This window comes from Podarcis pityusensis (assembly GCF_964106645.2).
Source record: "Podarcis pityusensis genome assembly, chromosome: 2".
NCBI lineage: Eukaryota > Metazoa > Chordata > Lepidosauria > Squamata > Lacertidae > Podarcis > Podarcis pityusensis.
The window spans coordinates 79,427,708-79,444,646 of record NC_138029.1 but is presented as its reverse complement, the minus strand read 5'-3'; the positions used below and the strand labels follow the sequence as shown (position 1 = coordinate 79,444,646).

Genomic DNA, 16,939 nt, shown 5'->3' with positions numbered 1-16,939 from the left:
CGGGGTGGAGCAGCTGTAGCTCTACACATATTGCTGGTCCCCAACACCATGGCCAATAGTCAGCTGTAGTCCAGCAACCTCTGGGGAGCTATAACTTGCCCATCCCTGAGCCAAAGTTTGGTTAATTACCTGTAGCAGAATGGCTAAAGTTCACAGAAATATCAAGACAAGGTGGACCAAGAACACAAATTTAATGTTCTCCATGGACAAAATAGATTCAGAAGAAGAATCATCTTATTTGCATCAGCCACTAGCCATAGCAATAAAATAAAATGTACTGAATATTGAGGTAAAAACTTAACTACAGAAAATACATTTTGGGGGTTCAGAGAATATCTGTCAGTATCCATCTAGGTTTTAATTTAAAAACAAAACAAAAACTGTGTGTGTGTGTTTATGTGTAATGCAACATGCACAGACAGCTCTACAAGAGTAAACATTTGACATTTTATTTACTTTGTTGTCATGTTTCCGCAATCCATTTTATCACAGCTCTTCTTGTTCACTGCGCTCATGGGATGAGACCCAACGGTTTAGAATCAATTCCTAAAAAAAGTCATTGATTATTGACGACTAAAAAGGTATAAATGGGGAAAAAAGTTTGTTCACTGATCTTGTCCCTAGTTAACCCAGTATGATTTAACTGTAGCAGAAGTGCCCTTTCGGCTTCCCACTGGGATAAGGCAGCAGCTCATCAACGTACATGCATGTCCACCACAGTAGCACCCCCAGTCCAATTCACCTTGTTTGTCCTTATCCCTCAATCACTCACACACAACCAATGGAAAAACAAATAACTTTGGTCTCTATTGTTCTGACACATTTCTAACCCTAACTCAAGAAAGGAGATTCTGACTAAATACCAGGAAGACATTGTGGCGGTAAGAGCTGTTCCATAGTGGAACTGACTCCCTCAGAAGGTGGTGGCCTCACGGGTGGTTGTTAAGCAGGGGCTGGATGGCTATCTGTCATGGAGATTCCTGCATTGCAGCTGTTTGGACTAGAGGACCACTTGGGACCCCTCCTAACTCTGCAGTTCTATGATTCTACGTCAGCACACCTTCTGTTTTCAGTATGCCAAGACCTGAGCCATGTACAATATGATTTTGGTGTTTCGCCTGTCTTTCCCATATCAGTGAAAGAGGTGTATTATGTGGCATAGTGGGCTGATGTTCAAGATCCAGGTGCCCGAAGTTCCTTTGGGAGTGTCGGATTAGAAACTTCAAATCTTAGGCATTATGTGGTACTGTTTTCTAGGATTCTGACCACACTAGAGCATTATTTCTTATTACTACTTTTTCAAGAGTAATTCGCCTGCTACTGAAATGGCACAGAAAGCATATCAATGTAACTAGATTCCTCATTGCTCCTATAACATCTATAGGAAGGAGCCTCATAAGTTAGGCAAATGATGTATCTCATTCTGCTCTTTTGAGATATATAAATTAGCCCGAATAATCAATTGCTCAACAATTACTCTAACAATTCAGGCACAGGCAAAAATATTTTTACTGCATTCCCAGATATTAACCCTAGGTTCTCAAATCAGATTGCCATGTGTGGTATACCCAGCTCAAGTTACTACGTATATATACTGAATTAGGAAAGGTTCAAATATTACAAAATAAATTATTAAAATATGGTCTACATTCTATCCAGAGAACTGGATACCTTAAGGCAGTCAGTGACTTCAGAAAACGAATCAGAGCAGGACTTGCATACCTGAACTTTAATTCTTTTGAGACATTCTGGTGACAACATTTCTTTTGCAGTCATATCAGGTGGCCGAATCAAATAGCAGAACATGAGTTCCTGGTGGTTAAAAAAAAATCCATTAAAATGTACGAAATTCATGTAGTGTAAGATTTGCTCTTTACATCTGTAGTGGTAGTAAGGCAAAATGTGCTTCAATGAATATAACGCTGAATGTGGATCAAGGAGATCTGGGTTCAAATTGTCATCCAACCACAATCACATTGGGTGTGGTCTGCAATTGGATGACTATGTACAGGTCACTCGCTTGCTCCCCGATTCTAAGACCAGGGTTCCTTTGTGGAAAGCTTCAGTGGACACAATTTGTATTCCTACCTATGGCAATTCTTCTTGCTGTATTGGGGGAAGCTCCAAAGAGCCTCAAACTCAAGTTTGTGAAGTGAAATTTCACAAGAAATTGCAGCGATGAGAGACCTGTCTGTGTGTGTATGTATGTGCAACTCTAATCAGAAGTACTAGGCATAAGTACTTTATCTCCAGTTCTTATTGCTCTGTTGCATGTTTCCAGAAAAGTACCCTTCTCAGTGTGTCTAATGGGGGTTATACCCATTTAAAGAATGCTGTGCAGGACAAAATAAAATAAGTGTGTTCTAGATAGGTTACTAAAATGTGTAAGGTTTCAGATAAAAAGTTGAAAACTGATAAGCAAGTATTCCAACACATCCCAGCTACTAGATAAGTGTTAAAATGGAAATTTGAATGTGCTTGACTTGAAATATTTAAAGTACTTCCCTTCCCCGTAAGCTAGAAATTTGAAATTCAGCATGTATATACACTAACCCTGCAATCTTACTTCCACCTCTCTACTTGGAAATAAGTCCCATTATGTTTTTTGGGCCTTACTTTGAGATAAGTGCACATAGGGCTTAAGGCACCCTGATTACTCAAATTGGGCGTTTCTTCTCTCTTCCCTGAAACTTGGGAAGTTCCCTGAACTGTCTCTTATCAGTGGCTAGCACTGAATAAGAAAAGGTGCAGATGGCCCAGACTGTAAGAGTTCCCCATACAAATACAGTCATACCTTGGTTTTTGAACAGCTTAGTTCTCGAATGTTTTGGCTCCCAAACGCTGCAAACCTGGAAGTGACTGTTCCGGTTTGCGAACTATTTTTGGAAACTGAACATCCGATGGGGCTTCCGCGGCTTCTGATTGACTGCAGGAGCTTCCTGCAGCCAATCAGAAGCTGCACTTTGGTTTCCAAACATTTTGGTAGTTGAACAGACTTCCAGAACCAATTCCTTTCAACTTCCAAGGTACGACTATACTTGAAGCGGCTTCGGTGACACTAAGAAACACAGCTGAACCCCGGATAGGTCACACACATGGAGGATCAATCAAATCAATTGATCAGTATCTCACTAATCTTATTTATGGCTATAATTGACAACTTCATATTATCTCTTTTTGTGCCCCCACTGTAGCACCTTTCTTTTGCTCCACAATGCTTTTCCTTGTAGCTTTGAAATGCTTAGCTGAGTCTATGTGTTACCTTGGAAACATTTGCTGTAGTCCTGTTCAACCCAGACAAAGACTTCCAGCTGAAAGGTCTGTGTGGTGACCCTTCAAAGTCACTGTTAACTAATTCCACAATGACAGAGTAACTGGAAGACAAAGCAAAGTGAAACTTTTTTAGGATGATGGGGTGAAACTGGCATTTAAAAACTAGGTACAGTCCACTAGTCCTCAGCTAAAATTTACTTAAGAGCTGAAGCTTCACTTTAGCAGAGTGAACAAAAAGAGCAACAAGTGCGTTTCTTATACTTTTAAAGTGTACCATTTAGCAAAAGATACAGCCACCTTGCAGGCTATTTTGTCTAGCCCTCCATCCAGTTACCCAAACTCAAAGCTGCTTTCCAGAGTCACTCTGTTAGATATCTTATGAGTCCACTAAGGAAAACTTGTACTCAAACTTGCTTTGTACCCCAGAGTGCTTATTAAAAATGTCAATCTCCTGTCCCTTCCCAATGCAATCATGTTTCCTTCAGTGCTAATGATGCAAGAATTAAGCACAACACTTAAGCATATCTGTCTGTCTGTCTGTCTGTCTGTAATATCCAAATCTGAATGCTATACCTGGCATGGTAAAAAGGAGGACCTTTTCGATACAACACTGCAATGGGAAGAAAAGAAACAAAACAAGCACTTACTAGAAATAATCATACTTTCTTCATTTTGAATCATATTAATGTAGGCTTTCCCATTACTCAGCTTTGAAAATCTAAACCATAATATAATAGGATCAGGGTTGTTTGTTTTTATTCTAACCGCAGTTGGGAGCTGAAGCTGCTCACAATAAATAAAAATCCTAATCAGGTAACTGGGAATAAAGATATTTTAACTACTTGTACAGTGCCACCTTCAGGGGGAAAAACCCCACACATGTCACTCCACGTCAACTAGCAAACATAACACATAAGGATCTAAAAACAGCCACAGAGTGATCTATTCCAAGAGAGATGGGTTAAATCCAGCCTCCGGCTGCTCACTTGCTTGCCAACAATCTTACCAAGGTTGCACCTGCTCCTAGATGAGGTTCTCAGTCTAGGAAAACACATGCAGAGGAGGTCACAGCTGCATGCACAGCATTTGGGGACGTAATGTGCAGAGCTATTTACTCAAGAGAGCTGCCAATGGTCCTGGGAACCAAAGCATACTGGCTCCACTCAGAAGACTGAATGGGGACCAAGAGGAATCTGGAGCAGTAACTAATGCCGCACAGTTGATGCTGCCAAGGGATTACCATAGTAATTAACAGCAAGTTGGTCCCCCAGACTAAAAGAGAAGTGAAACATTCTTTTATTGGGAAAACTAATTGCTTAAAATGTTGCATTCTTTTATCATCATTTGCATTCAGAGAGGGACAGTGATGTAATTAATCTTCTTGCATGCTCAGGCAAGCCAATACCTTGCTGGGTCTGTTCCTCTTAGAAAGGAGGTGGTGAGGGTTAGGTTATGGGAGGTAAATCCCCACCAGGACTTGCCCAGGTAAATTGCTGGGGTCTCACTCTCCATGCTCATAGGCCTGAAGGGCAACTGGAAGAGATGAACTGAGGGAAGACTGCAAAGAGCTCTGTATATTAAATGTGCTCCACAAGACAATAAACACCCCCAGGAGATTACCAGACTCGTTTTTGCCTATGGTAAAAAGCTTTTCCCTCCTACAGATGACAGCAGGCCATCAATTAAACATTTCTTTCAAAAAATACTGCTGTGTGCACATCTATTATTCAAACGAGGCAACAGAGAATGGGAACACCAAGACATTAGCGCTCAAGATTCAAGGAAGCTACAGTCAAATAAATGGGCAGCACATCTGCACAAACGAACCAGACAATGAGCAATAGCCTATTTAAGTTGGGGAGCAGGCTGACAAAAAATAACTTTCTGCACTGTGAGACGATTAGCTGAGCCAATCCCCCACCCCACAAAGCTCCACCAGCTTTCATCATTGCAATATCCATTTCACCACACAGTTCCAGTGTGTGGCCTCTCTTACGTTCTGCAATCTGCACTAACCATATTTGGTCCAGTGGTCTTTGTTATCAAGTAACGGGGAAAACGATATCACAAAGGCTATCTATGGGTCGGTCTGGGTGATAGCAATCTAGTGATCATGTGGAGGGGGAATGCAAAAGTACCTGCCCACCCCTCTTTCCAGCATACTTTCTTGCTTCTGCACATCATTATGAGGATGGCACAGATGAATTATAGCCTGCATGTCTAACATCAAACGCATGCAGGTCAAAATTGGTCCCCAGGTCTTACCTGGGAATTGACTGCACCATCCCCTACTTATGGCCTGTGCTTGCAGGCCATGAGTTGGAAAACCTGTCCTTGTGGAAATGGGAGGGGACAGTGCATCACCACATAAAAAGGACTGGATCCGCATTGTATGCACCAGCCTCTACTGCAAACTATAATCAATGAAAGGAAAATACTCACAGAGATCAGTCCCATATTTCAGGCCAACTTTAGGGACCCATCCTTTACTACGGAAGTAGTGATATGCCATGTATGTAGCCTTAAATTTGGGTTGTGCTTCGCTAAAAACTTCCCATAGCTTCAGAATAGATAAAGGTGCCTAAAAACACAACCAGATGCTTTCCTATAATTACAGTGTACAAAAGCAACCTACCATTATTGGCAGCTAAGTCAACAATCTTAGCCACTTCTAGAGCAGCGTATTTTATTTTTTATTCAAGTTGGGAGAAGGCACAAAGAGGACAGAAGCCGAATGTCAAGTTTGTCATGCAAGTCTAAGCATAAATGCCATCTAGCTTTTGAACTGCGGTGTAGCTAAAGCTATTAAAAATAGGTTCCAGGGCATCTAGTCTAGGGAACTCAGCAGTCAGAAATGGAACACCAAACGGTATACTCAACTACACAATGCAGAAAAAGTTTAGGATAAAGCTTTATTCTCATAGCATTATACAAAATCCTGAGCTCTGTTATACCCATTTAAGTCCCCTAAAATGAATGGAACTTACAATCCAATGCTATGCATGTTCACAGGGAATTAAAACCCACAGAGTTCAAAGGGCATACGCAACAAATGCAAAATTGTACCCAAAGACTGTCTACATTTATGCAGAGAACATAAGATTATACAAGAAGGAAAAATTACCCATGGTGCAAGTTGCCTTGGAAACTATTACAAAGTGTTTGTTGTTTTATGCTAACAAGCAACACACACAACAGGTTAACTCACACACAGCTTACTACTACAGACTAAAGGCACCCAATTGGATCTAGCCACCAATTGGATCTAGCCAGGACTCCCAACTTTTACTGCCAAGGAATCCACCAGGTACTTTGTCTCCCCTATGGAATATCTAACTAAACTTGAAGTCCCTAAACACCGAAGGGCTTTTACCCTGGCTCAATGTCATGCCTTCCCCTCGGCTGTCATTGAAGGTCGATACAGGAAGATTAACTACCCGGGAGACAATGTCCCTGTGACTCAGGACAAACAGAAACGGTAGAGCATGTCCTTCACCAGTGCCTGTATTACAGAGACATTTGTATTAGCCTGATTTCCCCACTACTTCATAAGTACCCAGGGCGCAAAGGGCAATTCTATACCTCCCTGCTGCTCTCAGATACCAATCCTGCTACAACATACAATGTTGCTAGATTCTGCACAGCAGTGCTCAAAATTTGTTGGAGGATGACCTGTGCCACAAACCAGATTTAAGGAACATATCAGAGTGCTCCATGAATTAATAGTTAAAGTGCTCCATGAATTAATAGTTAAAACTATTTAATAGTTAAATAGTTAAATAGAATAAATAGTTAAATCAGCCTTTTATGCTCTTCCACACCTGTCCAATCCTCCTATCCCTTCTTTTAGCTTCTTTTAAATTCTTATAGACTTTTATATTCACCTTCTCTTTTAATACCTTTTAGCTTTCCAAAATGCTTTTCAGATTTCAAATGACTGTATCCCACCCGTTTATGCTGGTCTATGACCGTAATAAAGATTTGTATTGTATTGACTAAAGGCACCATCTTACCTCATTGTAATAAATACTTAAACATCCTAGAGCATAGACCAAGAAAAAGGCCTAAAAAAAACCCAAAAAACAGTAATTAGAATTATTTTGTGTATGTTATATACATTATTACAGAGTACTGGCACCGACATGTTTTGCATAGCAAGGGTAGGGGGGTGGAAAGGGAAGTGGGAAAAGTCAAACCATGCATTTGCTCACACTATCATACTTTTCATCAAATAATAGGAGCCAAGTTCTCATCAGTACAAACAGGACTGCTGAATCCTCAAATAATAATAAAAAAAGCCCTCCCATTTACATCCAAGGTTGCAGTCATTTACATGATTGCTTCTGAGCAGACAAACAAAAGATTTTGCTGCAATCCATCTACCCAATGAGCACAATCCTCCAAGAGTTTATTCTAAGTAAATTCCAGGAACTGAGCAAGAGCAACAAGATTATTCAGGATCTTTTTGAGAGAGGGAAAACCCTTCACTAGAATATGACTTTCATTCTTCGTGTTGTCAATTCTAGCAACAGAAGGGAAAAGAGCTTAGCCTTGGGATGGAAGCAGTCCTTAAAAGAAAGAAAAATCACCACCAGCAACTGTGTACGTTAGTGCTAGGTAAGAGGAGTGGACTGCTGAAGGAAGGGAGGGGATTTGGCAGGGAATAAGTTTTCCAAAATGAAAGGAGAGGTACAAATGATCATTTGTGAAGTGAGGAGGGACTTGGGCAGTGACGTCCTAAGGACCATCAAGGAATGCCTGGGACTGTGGAGGAGTCAAAAAGGACCTGCAACAGCCATAGCAGCTATCACAGTTTATCAGAATTATGAGCCATATTCAATATGAATCCAACTGGAAGCAAGTGGTGGGCAATATCATGTGGCTGCTCTAGTGACCAGTAGTACAAATGCACCTGGAAAGGCCAATCATGTCAGAATTCTGCAAGACTGAATTTATAACTTTTCCTCTTCCAAAATTTATCCACACTTTCTTAAAAACAAAAACCATGCAAATACCAAAGTTATATATTTACATTGGCAAATTACTAAGTATGACAGTCTTCCAAACTTACCTCTTCTAGACTGAGTTGCAAATATTCTAAGATCCTAAATGGATTCCTTCTGCACACTAACCTTTCTTTTTTGACTAACTGCAAGAAAAGTAGCAAACCAAAGTTACAAAGACGCAGTAACAACTCTAAGCTTTTTACCTAGCTAAGAGCCTGCCAGCAAGATACTTTGTATTCCTTTTCTCCCATAAAATCTCCTTCTGACATGCCTATTCACTCCTGAATAATTTTCTCTCTCTGCTTAGCACACCTCATTTGATGGCATTGGCTTATCTTCTCCCATGTCCCAATGTGCCGTGGGCAGGAGAACCTTAGAAGTGAAATTCCAAGATTCACAATTTACTTGTTAAACTGACCTGTCACTACTGCATAAATGCCATAATGGCTTTCAAGTGACGGAGATCAGCAGAGTGATTTCTTTCAGCAGAAAGGGATAAATGATGACACCTACTGCCTATGTCAGAAATATGTCGCTGAAAAGGCAAAATGTTATTTTAATAATTTGTTAACAAAAGTTGCCCCTCCAAAAACAGCAATGGACTAATTTGTGACCTTATGTGTGATTTCTTACCTCTTTTTTCAGATATAAATTTGATTCTTCTTCTTCTTCTTCTTGAACTAACACACACTCATTATTATAGTCTTGATTAATACAACCTTCTGGCTTGCAGCTGTGATGCACACCGACTGGAGACAGTTTTGCCAAGTGTCTTTTAGCTAAAGGTTTAGATCCTGTTACATCTGATTCATTAGAGTCATTCTCAGATAGTGGGTCAAAAAATGGACCACCTTCCAGGCCAGCTACTTTATCCCCATTTGTTTCAGAAGAAGTCACTACATGCTTTGACTCATCCTCAGCCGTCTCCATCTTGATGGTCTCCTCAGCCTCACTATTTTGCTCAACTTCTCTCAGATTAACGGGCTGCGTATAATTCAGCATGGCTGCATCAACTGTGAAGTCATCCAGTCCTTGCTCCCGCATGAGGCTTTTAGCCCATTCTACATGACGCTGGTACCTGGAATAAAAAAGGAAACACAGGGGTTGCCAATCTTTCCGAGGCCTGCGGACACACTTGCAAATGGGAGAAACTGCTTTTAGCACCACATAAGACGTCCTGCAACCAAGCACACACCAAGACCTTTTCTGTTGGCTACACAATAATGATTCTTTTGCGCTTAATTTCAGCAGGGGGAGGGGCCCCTACATGTGCCAGAAAAGCCCCTGCAGGCCCATGTGCACCCTCAAGCACCACATTAGCCACCCCTAACAAACTTCAGTTTCACTATTATTATTATAATTATTTAAGTTTGTATACTGCCCTGTGCACATAGATCTCAGGGCAGTTCACAGCACAAAATTACAATATAGAAAACACAAAGTACATTGGTACCTCAGGTTACATACCCTTCAGGTTACAGACTCCGCTAACCTAGAAATAGTACCTCGGGTTAAGAACTTTGCTTCAGGATGAGAACAGAAATTGTGCTCCGGCGGCAGCGGGAGGCCCCATTAGCTAAAGTAGTACCTCAGGTTAAGAACAGTTTCAGGTTAAGAACAGACCTCCAGAACGAATTAAGTTCTTAACCTGAGGTACCACTGTACATAACAAAAATAGGAACAAAAACAAACCAATAACGCCCCCTCCCTTCCACAAAAGATTTAAAAGGGCATCAGATGTCAATCAGCCAAAGGCCTGGTTAAAGGGGAACATCTTCGCCTGGCACCCAAAGGTGTATAATGAAGGTGCCAGTCGGACCTCCCTGGTACCAAGGAACTGCAGTTCAAGCTTCAGACACAGGAGGAAAAAAAAGGGGGGGGGAGCTGCACTTACTTTTTCGATGAGATTATCGGCATGTTTAACCCGACATCTGCAATAAAAGCAGAATTGTTAGCTACTGATTCCGCAACACACAGGGCAACCCAAAACCCAGCTGGGAGCAGCAAAGTGGAGTGGATCAGCATATCTACCTCCACGTTCAAAGTCCTGCTGCTTTCTGGGCAGAAGGCTGAAAGGAGATTTCCCCTTTTTTTGTGCGGCAGCTCCAGGCTGGCATAGACAACGGAACAAAGAATGGGACCCCTCAGGGAATCCATGCAATTTTGGATCTAAAGCTGTTAGCCCTGGTAGCTTTCTATTCACTAGGGTGGAACTTGGGTAGCCCTTGTGGCACAGCCTTGCTCCCTGCCCCATCAGCAGCGCTTATCTCCACTAGTGGAAGTGATGGAGAGACATCTATGGGCCATTTTTTCTCCCCTGTTCCCCCCACCTCCCCAAGCTATCTATGTGGAAAGGCGGATAGCATTGTACTGACAGTTTGGATTTTGCTTCAAATAATGCATTCATACTAAGAAGAAGAAGAGGAAGAGTTTGGATTTGATATCCCGCCTTTCACTCCCTTTCAGGAGTCTCAAAGCGGCTAACATTCTCCTTTCCCTTCCTCCCCCACAACAAACACTCTGTGAGGTGAGTGGGGCTGAGAGACTTAGAGAAGTGTGACTAGCCCAAGGTCACCCAGCAGCTGCATGTGGAGGAGCGGGGAATCAAACCCGGTTCACCAGATTATGAGTCCACCGCTCTTAACCACTACACCACAGAAAAATATATCTGTCTTCCTGGCCACCCTCTCTGCATAAGAGGAATCCAAACAACATTTGCTGCAATATTGTGTCTGCAAATGCTGTTTTCCAGGGCCTTAAGGGTTTAAGGACCAAAAATTGAGCCAATCAAAAGAGTTCATTATGCACACTTTATGCCTTTAATTCAGTTTCAGACTAGCTTACCTTGCCACTTAGCAACCAACGTAGGATCTGAAATATTGTATTCCGGCCGACTTCTGGAAAGAATACCTTTCCCAAAAAATCCCTAGAAAAATGAGACATCTGTGTTACCAACAGTTCCACAGTTGTGCATTTGATATTCTTTGCGTTATTGATCACACACACTGTCATATCTTTTTAAACTAGAAAGCTTCCAGCATGTATGAAAGTCAGTCAATAAACACAAGCTCTCTGAGCGCAGTTACTCTGATGCTGAAGACAAGTTATCTTCTATGTAGTGTGGAGAAAGTGGATTAGGAAAAGGTTTTCTCCTCCTCTCATAACAGGAACTTGTGGACATCCAATGAAGCTGAGTGTTGGAAGATTCAGGACAGGCAAAATAAATAGGCATATAGTGCTTAAAAGCTATTGAATTCATTCCCACAAATTGTACTGAGGGCCACCAGCAGTGATGGCTTTAAAAGAGAAGCACACACTAGCAAGTTTCTATGAAACACACAATCCAGTACAGTATAGTGCTCATGAATATAAACCTTATTTTGCTATTGATGCCTTCTCAACCATTCCAGATAGAAATACAGGACCCATGTGATTATTTGACTGATTTGCCCCTCCCCACCTCACACCTTCACACATGCACAGTATTTTAACTAGATTGACAATTATTTGGTTTGGAATATTAATTACATTTTTAAAAGTCCATTGTGTTGGCAACCAAGGTGAATCTTTTCAATGTCAGAAGCGTCATGCATTAGACAGATAAACAAAAGTCAAGAATACCATACTATATAGATGTTCTATATCTTCAGGATTCTTCACAATTACATTATTATTTAAAATTTCAGCCTGGCATATTTGGAAATCTCTTCCGTAAATTCCCTCTCCGGTGGAAGGAATAGGAAACGGAGAATTATATGATTCATATACTCTCCTCTTCCTTCTTGGGGGATGGAAAATTGCTTCTGCCATTTTGTATTATCCTTCTACTTTAACAACAGTCATCTAAGGACAAAGAACAGAAAGGGAAGAAAAACTTGTGAAATATTTTTTAAAGTCAGACACTTATTAGGTATGCTTGATGAACCATTAAAGTAACAGTCTTTCCCTTGAATTGGTCAGAACAATTGATTTCAGTGGCATAAAAGCAGGACACCAACTCAAACTCTTCTGGAAATATATATACTCGTGCCTTGATTCTCAAATATACACAGTAACTCATGGGATTCACGGTCTTAATATTCCTGCAGAAACAGCCTCTTCCCATCTGTTATTCCAGATTAACGCAAGACAACTTACTGGGGTTACTTCTTGGTGAGCAGTGAGGCCTTGTAAACTATTCACCTTGGGTTACACAGGCCAAAAAGGCTTAACACATTGGAAGACTCTAAGAGCTGGAATACTGAAAGGGTAGAATATGATGGTAGTATTTTATCAGGAACTCAAAGTGCTAAAACCAAACAAAATTACAACACACATATTCGGGAAAGACTCTGGGAGTGTTTGCACTCTCTTCTGTACCAAGTGTCTTAACTCATTTTCTTGAGCTTTCTTTATGTATTCATTTAGTTGTTTTTACACTGAAAAATATATTTCCGGCATGGGGTACCTTGATAGTTCTTCTCAACAGGACTGGCAGTCCCCAAAAGTGGTGGTAGTTTAAGCTCCATCGCCTGCCTTGCCTTTATCCACACCCACAAAAAGATGTTATCACACAAAGAGAGCTTTTGCGTAAAGTACATTTTGGCATGCATAAAGAATTACTGTCTTCCATTATTTCCCCTCCCTGAATAATTAGCTGAAGACACACTTTGGGTGCCAGTGCCTCCACCATCACCAACTGGGGCATGACTGACCTGCCTTTTTTGTGGTGGTGCCTTTATATTATTATTATTATTAATAATAAATTATATAATTCTCCCCCTAGACAGACCCACTCCACTGAAATTTTTAGAAATGTTGAAGACTTATCTGGCCCTGCCATATTTCTGAGATTGGCCAACTCTGGGTTTTTATTGTGCTAATTTAGTTCCAAAACTGTGCAGAAATTTAAAATAATGTTATTTGTTCTCTTGATGGTTTCAATTACCTTGTAAGTCACCCAGAGAGGCCTTTTTAAAGTGGCATGCATGCTGAGCACACGCTCAGCAAAATAATGCCTCCTCTAAAGTATACGATAAAAATTACAAGCAAAGAAAGCAGTGGCCCCTTTGGACTTGGGGTGGGGAGAGAGAGAAAAAGAGGACACAGAAGGATCCCAGGATGTTTGCGTCCCTCTCTCCATTCTCCCTTTCCTGAGGACAAAAGGCAAAGAGGGACCCTGTACACTAGGGACACCCTCCTCGGTACAAGCACACCCAACGAGAGGGCTCTGGAAGCGGGAGGGTTTGTGTAGAAGGGACCCTGTGGGTCATCTACTCCAACCCCCTGCAAAGCACAGCCAAGCCCCAGTTCTGCATAAGAGACGAATGGGAGGGAGAAAAAGCTCTTGACAGCTCCCGGCACAAAGCTCGCAGTTAACTGGCTGGCTCTTCTTCCTCTTGCAAAGAAGGTTAACCAAAGCACCTCTCTGGCCACTAGCAGAGAACTGAACCCGAGCAGCGGAAAGGATGCAAGCGGCTCTTCCCCGCCGCACATGCAGAAAGGACTCCTCCGCCTCGGAAGGAGGAAAGGCCTCTTGCTTCCAAAGAGGTAAAAATAAAACGAAGCGTGCCATGTAACCATCACTTCCGGTTCTTACTCGCGTCCTCCATATATGTGAAGCAAGAGTAGAAGAGGTGCAGTCTTAAGTTCAGACTTTAAAGTAAAATGGCCATCATCATGCTTATCTAGGCAATGCTGCTCACTGAGTGAGTCTCTCTCTTTTGCTGTTTCTCCCAAAGTCCGACCCTAGCAAGGAAGCCTCTAACGTTCAGGGTGTCGTTCTTCGGTTCTTGCACTAATCCCCGCTATCGTTTCCCCGCATATGGCAGACTCTCCACGCTGCGATTGGGAACCGGAGGTCTACACATAGGAACGTCGTAACGTTGGCTCGTTGCGCTGCGGCAATAGGACGAATCGAAAACTACGCAGCCAATCGGCAACGCGTAAAGAGGGCGGGGGTGGGGGAAAGAAAACGCATGCGCTCTGTAATCTTTCTACCTTGGTGCTGGAATATTGTTAAGAAGTCGGAACTCCTCCCCCTGCCCCAGTCGGAAGTTGATTCCCAAGCGCTTGGGTGGGGGGCACCCTGGAAAGGGCCACCCACTTGGTGCTTGAAGACTGTAGGCTGCAACCCCAGCGCCTATTCACCTGAGAATAAGCCCCCGTTGAAGAGAGTGGGGTTTGCGCCTGAGAATTGTGGGATTCTGTTGCAGATTATTCCAAAGTGACCCGGACTGTGCCAATCCTGGACACGTCTGCTATGTGGGCTTTGCTCCCGCATGAATGTAGATAGGATAGCGCAGGGGTCAGCAAAGTTTTTCATTAGGGGGTCGGTCCACTGTTCCCCAGACCTTGTGGGGGGCCGGACTGTATTTTGAAAAAAAAAAATGAACAAATTCCCATGCCCCACAAATAACCCAGAGATGCATTTTAAATAAAAGCACACATTCTACTCATGTAAAAACACGCTGATTCCTGGACTGTCTGTGGGCTGGATTTTGAAGGCGATTGGGCTGGATCTGGCCCCCGGGCCTTAGTTTGCCTACCCATGGGGTAGCTTGTCTGCTCTTAAGTACTGGGTGTAAAAGAATGGCAGCATCAGCGTTCATGCTCCTCTTCTCTCCCCGCTTCCTCTTGTTCCGTGGCAGAAGTGGCAGACCTTATTTTTGAAAGGTGGCAGCTAAGTTTAAGAATCCTCCATTTCCCAAGGGAGTTCCCTCTTCTTTCTCCACATCAACCTGTTCAGCCATGTCGGTTAAGGAACGATGTGCAGTGTAGGGCAAAATGGGTGCTGCTTGAAAGGTATTTGAAAAACAAAACCAGCACTTCTTACATTTGCTTATTGGAGGAGTCTGCTTTTCGGTAGATTCTTGGGCAACTGACAAGCCTTATGAGGAGCGCTTGAAGGAGCTAGGTATGTTTAGCCTGGAGAAGAGGAGAGTGAGAGGAGATATGATAGCCATCTTCAAATATCTTAAGGGCTGTCAGACAGAAGAGGGAGCATGCTTGTTTTCTCCTGCTCTGGAGAGTAGGACTTGAACCAATGGCTTCAAGTTACAAGAAAGGAGAATCCAACTAAACATCCGGAAAAACTTTCTGAAACTAAGAGCTGTTCAGCAGTGGAACAGACTCCCACAACACATGGTGGACTCTCCTTCCTTGGAGATTTTAAAGCAGAGGTTGGATTGTCATCTGTCATGGATGCTTTAGCTGAGATTCCTGAATTGCAGGAGGTTGGACTAGATGACCATTGAGGTCCCTTCCAACTCTCAAGATTCTATGACAAGATAGGACTTTCCTATTGTATGTAGTATTACTGCTTGATAAACTTAAACTTATATATATATTTAAAGTAACATTTTATTGATTTTCCAAAAATAACAAAAATAAAAACAAGAACAATACAAAAGCAAAACAAATTGACTTCCCTCTAATCCCTTCCTTGGTTCTATTATTTATCAACATACTGCATGTCTGTTGTTAAATTTTAACCTATTAAAATCCCTATTATCCATTCCTAACAAAATTACAAGTAATCTTAAAACCCTGCTAATGTGTACATTGCTTCTGTAAATATGCAATAAACATCTTCCATTCTTCCTTAAATTAGTTGTCGTCTCTTCCTCTTAGTTTCATAGTCAATTCCGCTTGATAAACTTTCTTATCCCCCTGCTCCGACCATAGAGATCTAGATATTGTTGATGATATGTAACTCCACTATCCCTACCATTTTAAAGCTAATTTTTGAGGGGACCTTTATTTTTAATATTTTAAATAGCATATCTGGTCACTTCCACACCACATATTTAAAGCACCCAACTTCCCCTAAATAATCATGGGAACTGTATTGTTGGGAGGGAATAGGCTGCATGCCCGAGGCCCTTCTAATTCCTGGATCCAACAAAGATTCAATCGCTCGAATAGTCTGACAAACTTCTTAGTAATGCCTCATGTGTAGGTCATTAAGGTAGCAAAGGAAGTGGCTATGTGCCAGAAAGCAAATGGTTGGATCCCGCTCCCATAACTGTCTGTTGGTTAGAAGTACAAAAACCAGAGTTGTGTGTGAGAGCTAGAAGCAGGCTGGGCAGCTGAGAGCCACAACCATGCCTGATTTCTGCTGTAATCCAAGATTTGGGTTTAGGAAAAACACAACCTTCTTGGAATGTTAATGTTGTGAGTCCCTCTACCATAGGCTCAGGTTGTATATAGGTGTAAATAAACCATATATCCTAAAGATCACAGTCTCCACTGTCCCTCATTCAAAGGAAACCGAACCCTGGATCATTGACTGGAACTCCTAGAATCTTGCACTGCTTGGAGATTGGGATGACATGCAACAGTAATTTACCGGTACCTCTCACAGAGCTTCAGTTCCTAGCATCTTTAATAAACTACAGTTCCCAGGATTATTTCGGAGGTAAGCCATGTGCTTTAAATGTGTGATATGAATATGACATGCATCACTCTAAAACCCTGAAAAATAGCAGATATACTTACCACTTTGGCAATTCATGAATCTGTGAAACTGAAAAAAGCAAAGGCTTTCAAAATGGGACATTTTCAGCATATATATTTTTACCCCTTCCTCACAGGTGGGGGAGGAGAGGGGAAAAGAAACGAGGACATGGCTTTTCTCTCTCTAACCCTGAAGTATTTTTTTTCAGCTGTACTAATAACAA

General features: G+C 41.9%; 1 protein-coding gene across 5 annotated transcripts; it reads right to left on the bottom strand.

Moving 5' to 3' along the window:
- Positions 1-435: 435 nt before the first annotated feature.
- On the bottom strand, positions 436-13,828 carry TSEN2 (tRNA splicing endonuclease subunit 2). 5 transcript variants are annotated; one of them, XM_080995485.1, is made up of 13 exons: positions 13,683-13,804; positions 12,417-12,519; positions 11,901-12,122; positions 11,124-11,205; positions 10,174-10,210; positions 8,913-9,357; positions 8,345-8,422; positions 7,287-7,337; positions 5,716-5,854; positions 3,847-3,883; positions 3,263-3,374; positions 1,723-1,812; positions 436-546 (listed from the first exon to the last, which is right to left on the bottom strand). In XM_080995485.1, the coding sequence occupies exons 3-13, from the start codon at positions 12,087-12,089 to the stop codon at positions 487-489; spliced, it is 1,320 nt and encodes a 439-aa protein (XP_080851611.1). In that variant the 5' UTR covers positions 12,090-12,122; positions 12,417-12,519; positions 13,683-13,804; the 3' UTR covers positions 436-486. The 5 variants fall into 5 exon arrangements, with proteins under 5 accessions (XP_080851611.1, XP_080851610.1, XP_080851612.1 ...); XM_080995484.1 differs by lacking the exon at positions 12,417-12,519 and having other exon boundaries at positions 13,683-13,828; XM_080995486.1 differs by lacking the exons at positions 12,417-12,519; positions 13,683-13,804 and adding an exon at positions 13,207-13,673.
- Between the last annotated feature and the right edge of the window lie 3,111 nt (positions 13,829-16,939).